General features: G+C 42.2%; 1 protein-coding gene across 4 annotated transcripts in view; it reads right to left on the reverse strand.

The window, feature by feature from the left end:
• The window catches only part of HOMER1 (homer scaffold protein 1), a 114,311-nt gene that overhangs the window by 19,556 nt on the left and 77,735 nt on the right, over positions 1–17,020 (reverse strand). For all 4 annotated transcript variants that reach the window (XR_009552445.1, XM_060201081.1, XM_060201083.1 and 1 more), the window contains exon 6: positions 2,305–2,461. Coding sequence is in view for 3 of the 4 variants with exons in the window: in XM_060201081.1 (XP_060057064.1) it covers positions 2,305–2,461 (157 nt within the window). In the remaining variant the exon portion in view is untranslated. The remainder of the gene's footprint in view (positions 1–2,304; positions 2,462–17,020) is intronic.

Here is a 17,020-nt window from a genome sequence, read left to right on the forward strand (position 1 = left end):
ATAAATAAGGGCTTCCGTAAGTACAAGAATTATGCAGTAAGGAGCTAAGACAGGTACTCAATGAGAATCTACAGGGTTACGATTTGATTCCCTGAAGTTACTTTTTAATATTGAGATCCAGATATTCCAGGTGTTTTTCTTTGTCTCTCTCTCTTAAAAAAATAAGTAAAATAAAAAAAAATGGTTAGCCATTTTAACTGTACAGTTCAGCAATGCTAAGTATATTCACAATGTTGTGAAAACAATCTCCAAAAAGTTTATCTTACAAAATGAAAACTCTATACTCACTAAGTAACAACTTTCCTCTTCCATCTCATAAATAAAATTGATACAGTGGATAGAATGATACATACTCAAATGGCTTTCTCTCCCTCCCTGTCCATTTCATCTTGATCTGAGCTTCTCTGGCATCCCAGTTCTATTACACACCTCCAGTCGAGCTCTGATAACAAGCCCACATCCCACTCTCTACAGAGTTTGCTTCTTTGGCCCTTCCTTTATTTATTATTTAATTCTTGAGGGTCCACTCCCCAGAGTTTTTGCTGGAATTTCCTGCTTGCATGGGTCTACCATGCCTAGCAGACCTTCCCCCCCCCCCCCCCCCTTTTTGAGAGGTGGGAAGAGAGATATCACAACACAGTTCCACCACTTAGGAAGCTTCCCCTCTGCATGGTGCTCCAATGAAATGGCTGGGGGCTCAGACCTGGGCCCTCGGGCATGGTCAGGTGTGGGCTAATTCTGGCAGCCCCTCACCCCCATTCCTCTTTTTTAAAAAAGGAAATTAGTGCCATTTGCTATATGTATATGAGTCAATGTCTGTGATCTGAATTATAAATGACAAATTCTTTTATAAAGAATTTTTCAGGGGGGGCTGGGCAGTAGTATGGTGGGTTAAGCTCACATGGCCCGAAGCACAAGGACCCCACAAGGATCCTAGTTCGGAACCCGGCTCTTCATCTGCAGGTGGGCACTTCACAAGTGGTGAAGCAGTTCTGCATGTGTCTATCTCCCCACCACACCCCGGTCTTCCTGTCCTCTCTCGATTTCTCTGTCCTAGCCTCCAGGAGCAGCGGATTCGAGCCCCACCCTAGCAATAACACTGGAGGCAAAAAAAAAAATTCAGGACTACAAGGCGACTTAGTGGTTCTCATGTATGAGACCCCAGAACTAAGCACTGGTGCCACATATGCTGGAGCTGTTCCCCACTCCATCTTTTTCATAAAAATAAATAGATGGGGGAGGCAGGCTGTAGCGCAGTGGGTTAAGCGCAGGTGGCGTAAAACACAAGGACTGGCCTTAAGGATCCTGGTTCAAGGCCCCAGCTCCCCACCTGCAGGGGAGTTGCTTCACAGGCAGTGAAGCAGATCTGCAGGTGTCTCTCTTTCTCTCCGCCTCTCTGTCTTCCCCTTCTCTCTCCATTTCTCTCTGTCCTAACAACGACAACAATAATAACTACAACAATAAAACAACAAGGGCAACGAAAGGGAATAAATAAATAAATACACAGATGAATACAGTAATAATAAAGATTTTTCTACCAGCATTTACAAAATTACACATTTAAAAAACTATATAAATAACATTTGAAAAGCATTTATCATGAACAATACTTAACAAGATTTCCAGCCAGTGTTTGAGTCTATTTTCACAGGAACAGTGCTGAGTAGATATCACTACTCCTATTGTACAAATAAGTAGATAAAGCCAGAGGGGAATAACTCGCCAAATTTGAAAACTCAGTAAGTGGCAGAAGAGGAATTTTAAGTCAAGGGTTTAGACTCTATAATTTGTATATGCTTTATGCTCATTAACCTATAGAATGTATTTTTCTTTTTTTTTAAAGATTTAAAAAAATTTTTATTATTGATTTTCCCTTTTGTTGCCCTTGTTTTTTTTAATTGTTGTTGTAGTTATTGTTATTGATGTTGTTATTGTTGGATAAGACAGAGAGAAATGGAGAGAGGAGGGGAAGAAGACAGAGAGGGGGAGAGAAAGACAGACACCTGCAGACCTGCTTCACCGCCTTTGAAGCGACTCCCCTGCAGGTGGGGAGCCAGGGGCTCGAACTGGGATCCTTACGCAGGTCCTTGTGCTTTGTGCCACGTGCGCTTAACCTGCTGTGCTACCGCCCGACTCCCAGAATGTATTTTTCTTATTGAAACAAATTCACATATAATACTATCTGTATATATGCTCTGATCATGAGAACCCCGAGAGGTCCCTGCACTGAATGTGCACGTCAGTGTCCTCTGCTCCAGGAAGTCCTTAGCCACAAGCCCCTCTGGGCAGCAGCCCTGGACTCACCCGCTTGTGCAGACGCTCTGCCTCCTCTTGATAGGCAGCAAGTTGCTGTTTCCATTGTTTCACATTGGCAGTGGACTCCAGCAGGGCCGCAGTGAGTTTGGCGTTATTTCCTTTGAGGGTGGCCAGTTCAGCTTCCCAGTGTTTGCTGATGGCTGAACTGAAAGAAAAGAGAACTCTATCCATTACACTGAACAGTGTTACTTTGCAGGGATAACAATACTCAGTCGTTGCCCCGTTCCGCCTCTAATCTGTGCAAGTTTCAATGGCAATTCAACAATGTGAACACTTCACTGAAATGTTCCTAAGAAATATTTCTTTACTCCCCAGGTTTTTTTTCTTAGGAGCATTTCAGTAAGCACAGTGTGAAATATAGCTCCCACTTTCACATGATAAATACAAGTGCCTACGAAGAATTTCCACTCATTCTCAGGCTCCACATCTGATCGATCCCTGGTGCTGCATGGAGCCAGACCACACTCTACTCTCCCTTCCCTTCCCTTCCCTTCCCTTCCCTTCCCTTCCCTTCCCTTCCCTTCCCTTCCCTTCCCTTCCCTTCCCTCCCCTCCCCTCCCCTCCCCTCCCCTCCCCTCCCCTCCCCTCCCTATTCTCTTACACACATACAAATAAACACACACACACACACACACCCCTCATTAATCAATAAATATTTGTGGTCAGAGAGGTTGCTCAGTGAGTGCAGCACAGGGTTCGGTCTCTGATAATGCACGACCTGGAGAAATGCTCTAGTTTTAATTTCTGTCTCTCATTAATAAAAATAATAAGAAAGTAAACCATAAAAGCTTTAAATACATGACAATATTTCAAAGGCAGTATAGTTTGGAACATATAATATAGTATTTCTTTTGAAATGACTGGTGATTCATTTCATCTTATCAGAATTTTCAAATACCCAAAATATTAAAACATCTGTTACAATAAATTGCTTTCAGAAGGGAGTCGGGCTGTAGCGCAGCAGGTTAAGTGCACATAGCAGAAAAAGCAAAGACTAGCGGAAGCATCCTGGTTGGAGCCCCCAGCTCCCCACCTGCAGGGGAGTCGCTTCACAGGTGGTGAAGCAGGTCTGCAGGTGTCTATCTTTCTCTCCCCCTCTGTCTTCCCTTCCTCTCTCCATTTCTGTCCTATCCAACAACAACCACAATAATAATAACTACAACAATCAAACAACAAGGGAAACAAAAGGAAATAAATTTAATAAAAAAATTAAAAAATAAATTGCTTTCAGGATATATCATAAGCTAGACCCAGAATTTGGTCCTAAGGACTTAATTTCAGATATAATTCCAGTGTCAGATATAGAACAACAACAAGAGCAAAACAAACAAAAAACTAAAACAATCACTTCCTAAAATAAATGTCTCACTTTATGCTTTTCCCAGGGTTAAATATCTCAATATGATGCATTGGATCGACCTTCCCGTGGTGCATCCCGTGAGTTCCCATTCATTGGGGAAACTGACCTTCCTAGCCGACTGAATCCACATGGATCCCAGTCACTTTCAAAGCCAGCAACAAGCAGCTCCTGACAGCTTTCAAGCTGTTGGTCCTGCTCTTTGAGTCCTCCAACTTAATGTTGAGGGGCTGTCCTTTGCCAAACGCGTTCTTCTCTCTAATATCTCAAGCAAGATGCTATGCTATAACAGAGGCTATTTTATTAGTTGGGATGATCGCTCTCAGTAATTTCTTTCTAGCCACTGAAGAGAGAATCACCTCATTCCAAAGGAAAGGGCAGCCTACTGCACCACAGGAAAAGATTCTGGGCTGGGGGGAGGGTTTAGGTCCTGGACCAGGATGTCAGAGGAGGACTTAGTGGGGGTTGAATTGTTACGTGGAAAATCGAGCAACGTCACACATGGACAAACTACTGTATTTTACTGTTGACTGTAAACCATTAATCCACACAATTAAAAAAAAAGGCAGCTTATCTCTCACTGTTGAGGGGTTTATCCCTACTACTGAAATGATATTAGCCTTATCTCGCTAACAAACAAGCTATCGTCGTAGTATTCTTTCCCATCATTGTGCTTTAGAAAGTCACTTCTGAGTTTAGGAGGCGGCTCAGTAAGTGGGTGCTGGACTTGCAAGCTTGATGTTCAGAGTTTGATCACCAGCAGCCCATGTGCCAGGTCTCTACCTTGAGTTAATAAATAAAATCTTTTTTAAAAAGAAAGTCACTTTCCACCCAGAGCAAATGTTTTGATGAACTGGTATTATAAAGAAATATATAGAAAAGTATATATATATTTAATTTTATTAATGATTTAGTGATTTAATAATGATCGAGAAGATTATGGGATAAGCAGGATAGAATTCCACACAGTTCCCACCACCAGAGTTCCATGTCCCATCCTCTTCATTGGAAGCTTCCCTATTCTTTATCCCTCTAGCAGTACAGACCAAAGATCTCTATGGGGTGCAGAAGGTTATGTATTTTACAGTAACATACATATTTACATCTCTATTACAAAAAGGTATAGTTCTGATACTGCCATGAAGATTTTCAAAGCTAGGGCTGAGGGAATCGCATGCAGGACTTGTAGGACTTGCATGCCAGAGGCCCCAGGCTTGATCTCCACCATCACCAACAGCCAGAGGTAGGCAGTGCTCTGGTATTTAAAAAAAAAAAAAAAAGATTGCCAAAGCTCATCATATGACAACATAAAACAGAGTGATGAACCCCATCAGAATGTTTGGAAAAGGGCACAAACTATTTTATCTTTTTTTTGCCTCCAGAGTTATCTCTGGGGCTTGGTGCCTGTGCTATGAATCCACTGCTCCTGGAGGCTATTTTTTCCCTTTTGTTGTTTATTGTTGTTGTTATTATTGCTGTTGTCATTGCTATAATCATTGTTGGATAGGACAGAGAGAAGTTGACAGAGGAGGGGAATACAGGGGTGGGGTGGGGAAGTGGGGGAAAGACAGACACCTGCAGACCTGCTTCACCGCTTGTGAAGGGAGCCACCTGCAGGTGGGAAACACGGGGCTCGAACCAGGATTCTTGTGCTGGTTCTTGTGCTTTGTGCCATGTGCACTCAGCCCACAGTGCTACCACCTGCCCCCCGAAACTATTTTCCACGATATCTCTTGCCAAAAATGTATAATTTCATTCCAATAATGAGAAAAAACATAAATTCAAATATTCTATAAATGTATAGAATAAAAAAACAGGAGAGAGATAAAGAGAGAGAGAGAGAGAACACTGAGAAACAAAACAGTTAAATGCTAGGCAAGATCCTAGGTATGTTCCTAGAACAAAACAGGGAGACAGGTGAAGACTGAGTTCTGAAGTTTAGACTGGATACTGTACCAATGTTACCTAGTATTTATAATTATACCATGGGGCTATGTAACAATTTTCTGAAGTTTACTGAGAAAATGTTATCAAAACATGGGAAAAGCAAACAAGAAAATAAATGATTACTTTAACAATACATTTCTATCCTTGACAAGAAAACCCTTGGAGTTGGGAAGGTTGTACAGGCAGTACACAGGACCTGCATTCAGGAAGCTCTGGGTTCAACGCCACTAACCGGCAGAACAGAGCGGCGTTCTCTGGGGGCTGGGGGAGGGAGAGAAGGAAGAAAAGTTTCCTGTTTCTTCTTTTGTGGAATTTCCCCCTAAATTCAGATTTCCTCAGTATGCACCACACATCACTTGTCCTAACTTAATTATAAACACTCCCAGGACAAATCTGTTTGCAATTCTTGCAGTCAATTCTGTGTTGCTACCTTCTCATACTTAGTAATTTTTCTGTAACTTGAGGCTTTTGATTTTAGCTTCTTTTTTTTTAAATAGTTTTTTAAAATATTTATTTATTTTCTCTTCTGTTGCCCTTGTTTTTTTTATTGTTGTTGTAGTTATTGTTGTTATTACTGTTGATGTCATCATTGTTGGATAGGACAGACAGAAATGGAGAGAGGAGGGGAAGACAGAGGGAGAGAAAGACAGACACCTGTGAAGCGACTCCCCTGCAGGTGGGGAAACGGGGGCTGGATTGATTTTAGCTTTTAAAAATCATCCACTTGTCCTGGATGACTGCAGTTTTTCTTTTTTCTTTTCTTTTTTATTTATTTATAAAAAAAGAAGCATTGACTAAACCATAGGATTAGAGGGGTACAACTCCACACAATTCCCACCACCAGGACTCCGTATCCCATCCCCTCCCCTGAAAGCTTTCCTATTCTTTATCCCTCTGGGAGTATGGACCCAGGGTCATTGTGGGATGCAGAAGGTGGAAGCTCTGGCTTCTGTAATTGCTTCCCCGCTAAACATGGGTGTTGACAGGTCAACCCATACTCCCAGCCTGTCTCTCTCTTTCCCTAGTGGGGAAAGGAACTGGAGAAGCGGGGCTCCAGGACACGTTGGTGGGGTCGTCTGCCCAGGGTGAGTGCAGTCTCTTATCCACCTGGAATAGGTGTCTGCACATCACTCCCACCAGCTCTCCGGTCCTTCTCCACCACTGTGCACTGGCTCCCAAAAGCTCCCTGCCTTCTTCTGCCTTCCTTTCTTATATTCCCGGGCCCTGCCGCAATAAGCCATACAACTGATCTAAGTTTTACTCCGTGCTTTCCTAGACTTTGTTTCTTAAGTTCCACCAATGAATGAGGTCATCCTATATTTATTGTTGTTGTTTTTTTTCTCTTAGAAATTCTCTTTGAAAGAAAGTAGTAGGCCATGTGGTGGCACAGTGGATAGAGCACTGGGCTTGCAAATGGGCTCCCTAGACTCACGCTGATTGTTCTAGTTTTCTATCACGTGAAGGAGTTAACAGGGGCCACGTGGTGCTTCACCTGGCCGAGGGCACGTTTTCATGAACGAGGATCTGGGTTCAAGCCTTTGGTTCCCATCTGCCTTTCCTTTCATTCTTTCTTTCTCTATCCCTCTCTGTCTCTCATCTTCCATCAAAAGAGGAGGAGGAGGAGAAGGGGAAAGGGAAAGGGAAGGAGGAAATGGCTATCAGAGAAATGATGGTGAAACTCACCGACGCTGTGGGGGCTGAGTTTGAACCCATGTCACGTGCATGGCTAAGCAGTGGCAGTACCCAAATGAGTTATTTGGCTAGTTGTGACCTTTTATATAAAGTAGAAAGAATTATTAAAAAAAGAAAAAAAAAAAAAGGCAACCTGGCAGGTGCAGTGAACAGAGTGCTGGAGTCAAGCATGGAGCCCTGAGTTCAATCCCTGGCATTGTATGTGCCCGAGTGACGCTGTGATTCTTTCTCTTATAAATAAATACTTTTCAAATGAAAAGAAATTCTAGAATGCAAGGCTAGATCAGTGTACAAAAAAAAAAAATCAATCAATGTAATATACTAGATTAATAAAATGAGGGGTAAACTATGTAATCATCTTAGTTGATAAATCATTAGACAAGGGGCCAGGTGTTGGCGCACCTGGTTGAACGCACATTATAGTGCACGAGGACCCAGGTTCGAGCCTCCAGTCCCCACCTGCAGGGGGAAGCTTCACAAGCGGTGAAGCAGTGCTACAGGTGTCTCTCTGTCTTTCACCCTCTCACCTTCTCAATTTCTGACTGTCTCTAGCCAATAAATAAATAAAAATTAAAAAATTAAAAAAACATCATTAGACAACATTCAACATCCTTTCAAGATAAAAAAAATAAATATCTAATAAACTACAATACAAGCAATATCTTAAAAAGGAGACAGGTGGGAGTCAGGCGGTAGCGCAGTGGGTTAAGCGCACGTGGCGCAAAGCTTAAGGACCGGAATCAGGATCCTGGTTTAAGCCCCCGGCTCCCCACCTGCAGAGAAGTTGCGTCACAGGCGGTGAAGCGGGTCTGCAGGTGTTTATCTTTCTCTCCCCCTCTCTCCATTTCTCTCTGTCCTAGCTAACAATGATGACATCAATAACAACAACAACAATAACTACTACTACAACAATAAAAAACTACAAGGGCAACAAAAGGGAAAATAAATACATAAAAAAATTAAAAATTAAAAAAAAAAAAGGAGACAGGTGAAAAGCACACAGTTAAGTCAAAGGTAAAAAGATCACGTCTTAGAAATAAGACAAGGGTGCTTACTACTGAAGTTATAGCCAGGGCAGCTAAGGAAAAAAATGAGATGCAAAATGGCCTGTTTACCTAATCCTTAAGATTCACTCTGTTCTCAGGCCTTAGTGGTGGCATACCCAGTAGAGCACACACACCTGTAGGAACAAAGCTTCACCAGTAGTGAAGCACTGCCATTAGGGGTCTCTCTCTCTTTGTCTCTCCTTATCTCCCCCCCTTTTAATTTCTCTCTGTCTACATCAACAAAAGAATGGAAAATAAATAAAAAGGAAAAATGGTCACTGGGAGTGGTGGATTTATTGTGCAGGCAGGCATCAAGTCCCAGTAATAAATCTGGTGGCAATAAAATAAGATTTACTCAGTTTTAAAAAACAATTAAACTAGTGAAGTTGCAGAATAAGGGAGAAATTCATTTCTGATTCTACATACATCGAACAATATCAAAGGGATATTAAAGATATAAATTCCATTTATAATACCACCAAACAAAATAATACGAATCAAAAGTGACTCAGATTTCCAAAGACCTGTATGCTGAAGATTATAAAAAGCTGCTGAAAGAAAGAAAGCTAACCCCCAGGGGTACCTGAAAGGGGACGCTCTCCAAGTGGACCCCGACCCATGGCAGTGCAGACTGGAATATGTCACCGCTGCTAAGCAATCACAACATCTAGAATCCTGCTCTCACTGGTATTACACAAATTCACTCCCCATCGCTATGTTACTGAAGAAAGAGGCAAATCAAGTGTCTTGTCAGTCGGATGGAAAAATAAAATGTGGTATAAACATACAAGGGGATATTACTGAGCCTTAAAAGTGATAAGAAATGTGCTTGCCAGGTAACAGAGAGGGAAGCGTCAGAGCTGCTGTTTAATGGGTACAGATTTTCAGTTTTGCGAGAAGAGTTTTATAGACTAGTTCTGCAACAGTGTGAATACAATTAACACTTACTGAGATGAACACTTAAAAATGGAAGCAATTACAGAAGCCAGACCTTCTACCTTCTGCAACCCTCAACGACCCTGGGTCCATGCTCCCAGAGGGATAGAGAATGGGAAAGCTACCATGGGAGGGGGTGGGTTATGGGGATTGGGTGTTGGGAATTGTGTGGAGTTGTACCCCTCCTACCTTATGCTTTTGTTCACTAATCCTTTCTTAAATAAAAAATTAAAAAAAAATAGTTAAGATGAAAATTTGTCTGGTATCTATTTTGTTATAATTTTTTCTTTTCTATTTTTTTTTTTTTTGCTTCCTGGGTTATTGCTGGGGCTCAGTGCCTGCACCACAAATCCACTGCTCCTGGAAACCACCCCCCCTTTTGTTGCCGTTTTAATTAAAAAAAATTTTTTTTATTGTTGTTATTGATGTTGTTGTTGTTGGATAGGACAGAGAGAAATGGAAAGAGATGGGGAAGACAGAGAGGGGGAGAGAAAGACAGACACCTGCAGACCTGCTTCACTGCCTGTGAGGTGACTCCCCTGCAGGTGTGGAAGCCGGGGGCTCGAACCGGGATTCTTACACTAGACCTTGTGCTTTGGGCCATGTGTGCTTAACCCGCTGCACTACCACCTGACTCTCCTTGTTGTGATATTTAAAGGTGAAAGAAGACTGTACTCCATCTATATTTATATTGGAAAAAAGCAAAACCTTTTTTGATAGGAACAGAAATAGATGGTGTATCGCATCAAAGTCAAAGACTCTGGAGTGGGGAGGGGGGGAAGGGTACAGGTCCTGGAAAAGGATGACAGAGGACCTAGTGGAGGTTGTATTGTTGTGTGGAAAACTGAGAAATGTTATGTCTTTACAAGCTATTGTATTGACTGTCAGCTGTAAAACATTAACCCCCAATTAAAAAAAAAAAAAAGGAATCAATCCTCTCAAATTCCGCTGCTGTGTTACCAATTCAGTTTATATAATATTCTAAGTCCTTTGTTGTCATTTCAATAATGTTCACAGCATCTTCACTCAGAATAGATTTTTTTTTCTTTTTCTTTTTGACTCCAGGGTTATTGCTGGGGCTCAGTGTTTACACTATGAATCCACTGCTCCTGGAAGCCACCTTTTCCCTTTTGTTGCCCTTCCTTGTTGTTTATTGGTGGTGCTGTTACTATTATTGTTGTTGTTGGATAGGACAGAGAAATGGGGAGAGAAGAGGAAGACAGAGAGGGGGAGAAGAGGGGGAGACAGAGAGGGGGAGAGAAAGACAGACACCTGCAGACCTGCTTCACCGCCCGTGAAGCGACTCCCCTGCAGGTGGGGAGCCGGGGGCTCGAACCGGGATCCTTACGCTGGTCCTTGCGCTTTGCGCCGCCTGCGCTTAACCCGCTGTGCTGCCGCCCGACTCCCTGACTAGATTTTTATCTTAAGAACCCGCTTGTGTTGCTCATCCATAAGAGGCGACTCAGCTGTTAAAGCTTCATCATAAGGTCGCAGTGTTTCAGTCCCATCTTTAAGCTTCCCTTCTGATTTTAGTTCTCCTGCTAATTTCACCACATCTGTAATTTGCCTTCTCAACTGAAGTCTTGAACCCCTCAAAATAAAACACAAAACAAATAGAAATAGGAATAGAAAACAGATCACCGGTTGCCAGGGGACAGGTGAGAAGGATAAAAGTTGTCTACAAAAGATCAGCAGGAATTTGAGGAGTCCGCTGCGCATCTTGCCCCTGGCTGTGTTGACGATGACTTATTAACTGTACACTGGTGGTGAATTCGAATCTTTTAGAATATTCTTGCTTCTATTATATGAGCTATACCACAAATAACCCATCTTTCCAGAGTATATACAATATAATGCACAACTTAGAAAATAAATTATTCCTTTTGCTACCTGATATAACAGAATACCCTACAGATGTTCAATTTAAAATCAGCTCTGTGGATCAGCAAATTATTGTTCACCTTGTACAGTGCACACTTTTCTGTGCATGAGGACCTAGGTTTGAGCTCCTGTGACCACACAGGAGCGCCATGCAAGGGAAGTTTCTCCAGTAGTGGAGCAGGGTGGTAGTGTCTCTTTCTTTTCCTCCTATTACCTCTTAACAATCTATGGTGGGGACTGGGGCAAGGGCTGAAGCCTGCCAAGAGCAGTGTAATATTGTGAGCACTGGCAGGAAAAAAAAAAAAATCCCCCCAAAGGGTATCCTGAAAGGAGTCCTACATGTGAGTCATATCAATGATCTCAGTTGAGTTGATCTTTATACAAAATTTTTGATATTTTATACACTTTTGCAATTTCTTTCATCTACATTTTGAAGATATCATATTCCTTCTCTATTAGGCTGAGTTTGAGGAGTGATTAATGCCTTGAAATAAATCCTGGTGGGGGCCGGGTGGTGGCGCACCTAGTTGAATGCACATGTTACAGTGAACAAGGACCCAGGTTCAAGCCCCAGTCCCCACCTGCAGGGGGAAAGCTTCACAAGTGGTGAAACAGGGCTACAGGTATCTGTCTCTCTCCCTCTATCATCCCCTTCCCTCTCAATTTCTAGCTGTCTCTATTCAATAAATAAATAAAAGATAATTAAAAAGAAAAGAAATAAATCCTGGCACCGAAACCTTATATTTATATCTTTTATCTTTTTAAAATGTTTGGTTTTCTGACTGCTAATTTGCCCTTTTGTTTCAGGCACAATTTTATTTCACATTAAGTACTGTCCACAAAATGTTCAGCTGGAGAGACATGTGAGTCAGAAGAGATACTGAGCTCCAGTGTCTCTGGGGAAGCTGAGCTCCAGTAACAGGGTGCTGGCCAGGCTTCCCTGGATTGAAGACCCCACCAATGTGTCCTGGAGCTCAGCTTCCCCAGAGACACACCTTACTAGGGAAAGAGAGAGACAGACTGGGAGTATGGACCGACCAGTCAACGCCCATGTTGAGTGGGGAAGCAATTACAGAAGCCAGACCTTCTACCTTCTGCAACCCTCAATGACCCTGGGTCCATGCTCCCAGAGGGCTAGAGAATGGGAAAGCTATCAGGGGAGGGGGTGGGTTATGGAGATTGGGTGGTGGGAATTGTTTGGGGTTGTACCCCTCCTACCTTATGGTTTTGTTCATTAATCCTTTCTTAAATAAAAAATTAAAAAAAAAAAGAAGAGATACTGAAACACCACTATAATCTCATGTCCAAATGCTGAAATAAGGGCAAAGTAATTCTCTATTCTTGTTTGGTTATTAAAGTGTCCTGTTGGCTTCAGATCTGGAAGTCAGGTGAGGGAGTTCAAAACATTCCAAAAACATTTGCAAGGTTCCTTTAACTGGAATTTTACAGTTTAATTCAAGGTTGTGTGAGAAAGTAAACTTCATTAATTAGTTATATAAAACTATGAATACTGTGGCGCAAAGTGCAAGGACCGGCCTAAGTATCGCGGTTCGAGCCCCCGGCTCCCCACCTGCAGGGGAGTCGATTCACAAGTGGTGAAGCAGGTCTGCAGGTGTCTGTCTTTCTCTCCCCCTCTCTGTCTTCCCCTCCTCTCTCCATTTCTCTCTGTCCTATCCAACAACAAAATCAATAACCACAACAATGTTAAACAACAAGGGCAACAAAGGGGGAAATAAATAAAATAAACAAAACTATGAATACTTCAAAAGAATACCAAACAAAAATGGGGGGGTATCAGAGGCTTGAGTAATATACTTATTTAACGTGAGGAGTGAACATATTTGCAATAATTAGCTATGGAATTCAAGAAAACAGCCTTTCCCAGGTCTTCAGAGCCCAGGATGTACCATAGTCTCTTGAGTGATAGCTCCTAGTAATTATTTCCTTTTTAAAAATTTACTAGTGATTTAAAAGATTGTATGAGGACAGTACTAAACCACACTGACCAGCACAGGTCTGTGCCCCAAACCATGGCACTGTCTTCAGAGGATAATAAATGAAATTTTTACAGTCTTAGCAACAATTTGGCTACATTTCTTTTTACAAGTTCAAGTCTGAAAAGTTGGACTCTGAATATAATGAAGTATAAGACCATCTTAAACCATTTATTTTACATGTATTACATAACTACATTAACATCTGGTTTTTTCCCCATTTTATTGGGGGGAGGGGTTAGTGGTTTGCAATCTGGTTGTTGTCACATGAAAACATCAATACCCCACGACCCCTTTCACACCCTCCCAACCCCTCACTGCCCCAGAGCCTTTTGCTTTGGTGTTGGACACTCTGCCTAGTTAGTCCAACTAAAACTAACACAATGTTATACGTGAATTTAAAAAAAGGGGTGGTGGCTGGACAGCTGTTCATTCACCCAGTAGGGTGTGCAGTTTACTACGTATAAGGAGCCAGGCTCATGCTCCTGGGACACACGGAAGCACCTGGCACAGAAGTTTCATGAATGCTTGAGCCATGCTGTGGTCTCTCTCCTTTGTCTTGCTCTTTCTTTCTGTCTTTCCCTCACTGTCTCTCTCCCTCTTTCTATGATACTGAAAAAGAAAAGGAGGAAGAGGAGGAGGAAAACTGGTCTCTCTTGAAAGGACAGGGGTTTCCTAAAGAGGTCCATTAACTGGTGGGGTAACTAGATGCTATTTAGTGATTGGTGTGGTATACCGAATACAACTGTTAAGGTGCAAAGTTGTGTATCTGAAACTTTTATGATGCTTATCCTCAGAAGACCCCCACACTCATAATTCTCCCCCAGCAACAGCAGTGTTATATGTACACACTCAAGTAATTCCCACTGGAGACAGGTCTGCACAGAAGATCCTCCACATTTTGTTTAATGTCCTTTCACTATGTTGAACCACCACCACCTCCTCCGCCAAAAAAAAAAAAAAAAAAAGAAGAAGAAGAAAAAAAATCTAATCACAGTCAGTGTTGAGCTCAACAACGTGATTGGAAGACCTGGAAAGGTTCTAAGTCTTTTTGCTTAAAGCAAGTGTCCGGGAACTTGTTGAGCACATTACATGAGGACTTTGCTCCACTGTAAGAACTGCTCATAATTACACCCTGTGTGATGAGCACAGGCCTTTGAGCATCTTACCCATGCCACTCAAGTCAACTGGCAATACAGAAGAAATTTCACTGCTACCTTCTACTTTGACTTCAAGTCCTTAGCCATTATGACCTAGAATCTCTATAGAGTCCCTCTGAGAGTGTAAAAGTCTATTCTCTTATATATATATATATTTTATTTAAAAATATTTATTTGTTCCCTTTTGTTGTCCCTGTTTTTTTTTATTGTTGTAGTTACTATTGTTGTCATCGTTGTTAAATAGGACAGAGAGAAATGGAGAGAGGAGGGGAAGATGGAAGAGAAACACCTACAGACCTGCTTCACCACTTGTGAAGCGACTCCCCTGCAGGTGGGGAGCCGGGGGCTCGAACTGGGATCCTTATGCCAGTCCTTGCGCTTTGCGCTTACCCCGCTGTGCTACCGCCCGACTCCCTGTCTTTTATATTTTTTAAAGATTTGTTTATTTACGAGAAAGATACAGAGAGCATCACCCTGGCATGTACACTTCCAGGGATCAAACTGAGGACCTTATGCTTGCAGACCTGGTACACTTCAGCCACTGTGCCACCTCCTAGACCGCGAAGTATGGTCTATTCTGAGTGTGGGGACAAGCCTGTGCTCAAGCATATTTACTTATAGAGGGAATGAGCTACTTTCTAGTTGCTTTAAACTATTTTCTTTTACTATAAATCGTCCTTTCTCTCCATCAGTGAATCAGGACTGCGTGAAAAGAAGCTATTGAGTGGATTACTATTGTTCACCTGTGAGCAAAGGGCTGAGCCAAGGCAAGGCGGCACAATAAGCTAGCTGTGCAGCTTTGATCTGTATCTGTCAATATCTGCACTGGTTCGTCTTTTTAGACACGCTGGCAGTAAGTGAAAGCTTTCTTTGGAACTTCACTCACAGCGTGCAGTCACATCATTCTACAGACAGGGAAACACAGAGAGTGAAGAACTTTTTCCTCATCTGTTCTGCTAACACATCAAAAAATGTAAGAGTCATGGCCCGGGAGATGGCTCAGTAGATAAAGCATTGGACTCTCTAGAATGAGGTCCTGCGTTCAATCCCCGGAAGCACATGTACCAGAGTGATGTCTGGTTCTTTCTCTGTCTCCTCCCGTCTTTCTCATGAATAAATAAATATCTAAAAAAAATTTTTTAGGAGTGTCACTATTTTATTTATTTTTGCCTCCAGGGTTATTGCTGGGGCTCGGTGCCTACACTATGAATCCACTGCTCCTGGAGGCCATTTTTTCCTTTGGTTGCCCTTGTTATTGCTGTCGTTGTTGGAAATGGAGAGAAGACCGGAAGACAGAGAGAGGGAGAGAAAGACAGACACCTGCAGACCTGCTTCACTGCTTGTAAAGCGACCTCCTCCTGCAGGTGGGGAGCCGGGGGCTCGAACTGGGTGCCTTGAGCAGGTCCCTGCGCTTCGTGCCATGTGCACTTAACCCTCTGCACTACTGCCTGGCCCCCTATTTAAAAAATTTTTTTTTACCAAAGTACTGCTCCGTTCTGGCTTAGGGTGGTGCTGGAAATTGAACACAAACCCTCAGAGCTTCAGGCATGGAAGTCTTTCACATAACCATTATGCTATCTCCCCAGCCCAACCTTATTCCTCCCCAAGAGTAAAATGAATTAATTTTAAGCCCATCCTTTTATTTTTAAAGAATTCGCATTTTAATAATTATACTTCAAGACAGACACAAATATTTTAATTTGTCTATCATAATTTGGTTTTATTTTGGAGGTCGAGCTATTTTTTTTTTTTTTTTTACAAAGCGTCTTTCAAAATGGAGAATGGTCAAAAAAAAAGGATGAACTTACATAGTAGGGTCTCTTTCTCTTTGAGGATATAAAAACAGGTATTTATGTTATTAGACAAAACTGAAAGACTTTATATGATGGATGTGAGAAGTGAAGATTGTTTAATTTTCAAATATATGTATATATTCAATGTATATATTCAAACAGACATGTATTATCTTCGGACTTCAACAGAACTCTCCCTGGCCCAGGCGCCTTCCTGGAAAAGGGGTCCTGCCTTAGGACCTACTGACAGTCACTGCGGAAAGGCCTCAGCTGCCAGAGAAGCTCACACCCTTATGTCAATAGGGTCACACTGGCTAAACCACACCCCTAACCGAGAAAGGCAACAGGCCCTCCCCCTTCTCTTATCCAATCATGGTAAGACTGTGAACCTACATATCCAATCCATGGAAAATAGGGCAGCTTCAAACCTGCCTTAAGGAATAAAGACTTGGCCGTGGCCCCCGGTGGAACTCACCAACATGGTGGACCCAGGTTAGGCCAGTGCCTGATTCTGCAGAATCAAATAAATTGTCTCACTTCCTGCCTTTCTCAGGTCTCCCAAGTCTGTTCTTGGGCTAAAGTGGGTGATTATATTTCTGATATGGAGACAGATATTGTCACTATTTTTACATGAAAACTAAAAAACTTTACAACCACATAAAGTATGAATAACTACAGAGATATTTTAGAACCTCTTGTTAGTATTTGCTAGGCTGCTTGACACAAACGAACCCAGAATCTACCAAAATCATGTTCTTCACACCAAAGGATGGACTTGGCTTATTAACAGCTTTCTTAACAACTATCTTAAATAACCACAGATCCAAACACAGAAAGGAACTTTTACCATATGCATTGGCTTTATCCAAATCAGAAAACTGATGATGTAAATTCTTTA

The sequence above is a fragment of the Erinaceus europaeus genome, chromosome 11 (assembly GCF_950295315.1).
Source record: "Erinaceus europaeus chromosome 11, mEriEur2.1, whole genome shotgun sequence".
NCBI classification, from domain to species: Eukaryota; Metazoa; Chordata; class Mammalia; order Eulipotyphla; family Erinaceidae; genus Erinaceus; species Erinaceus europaeus.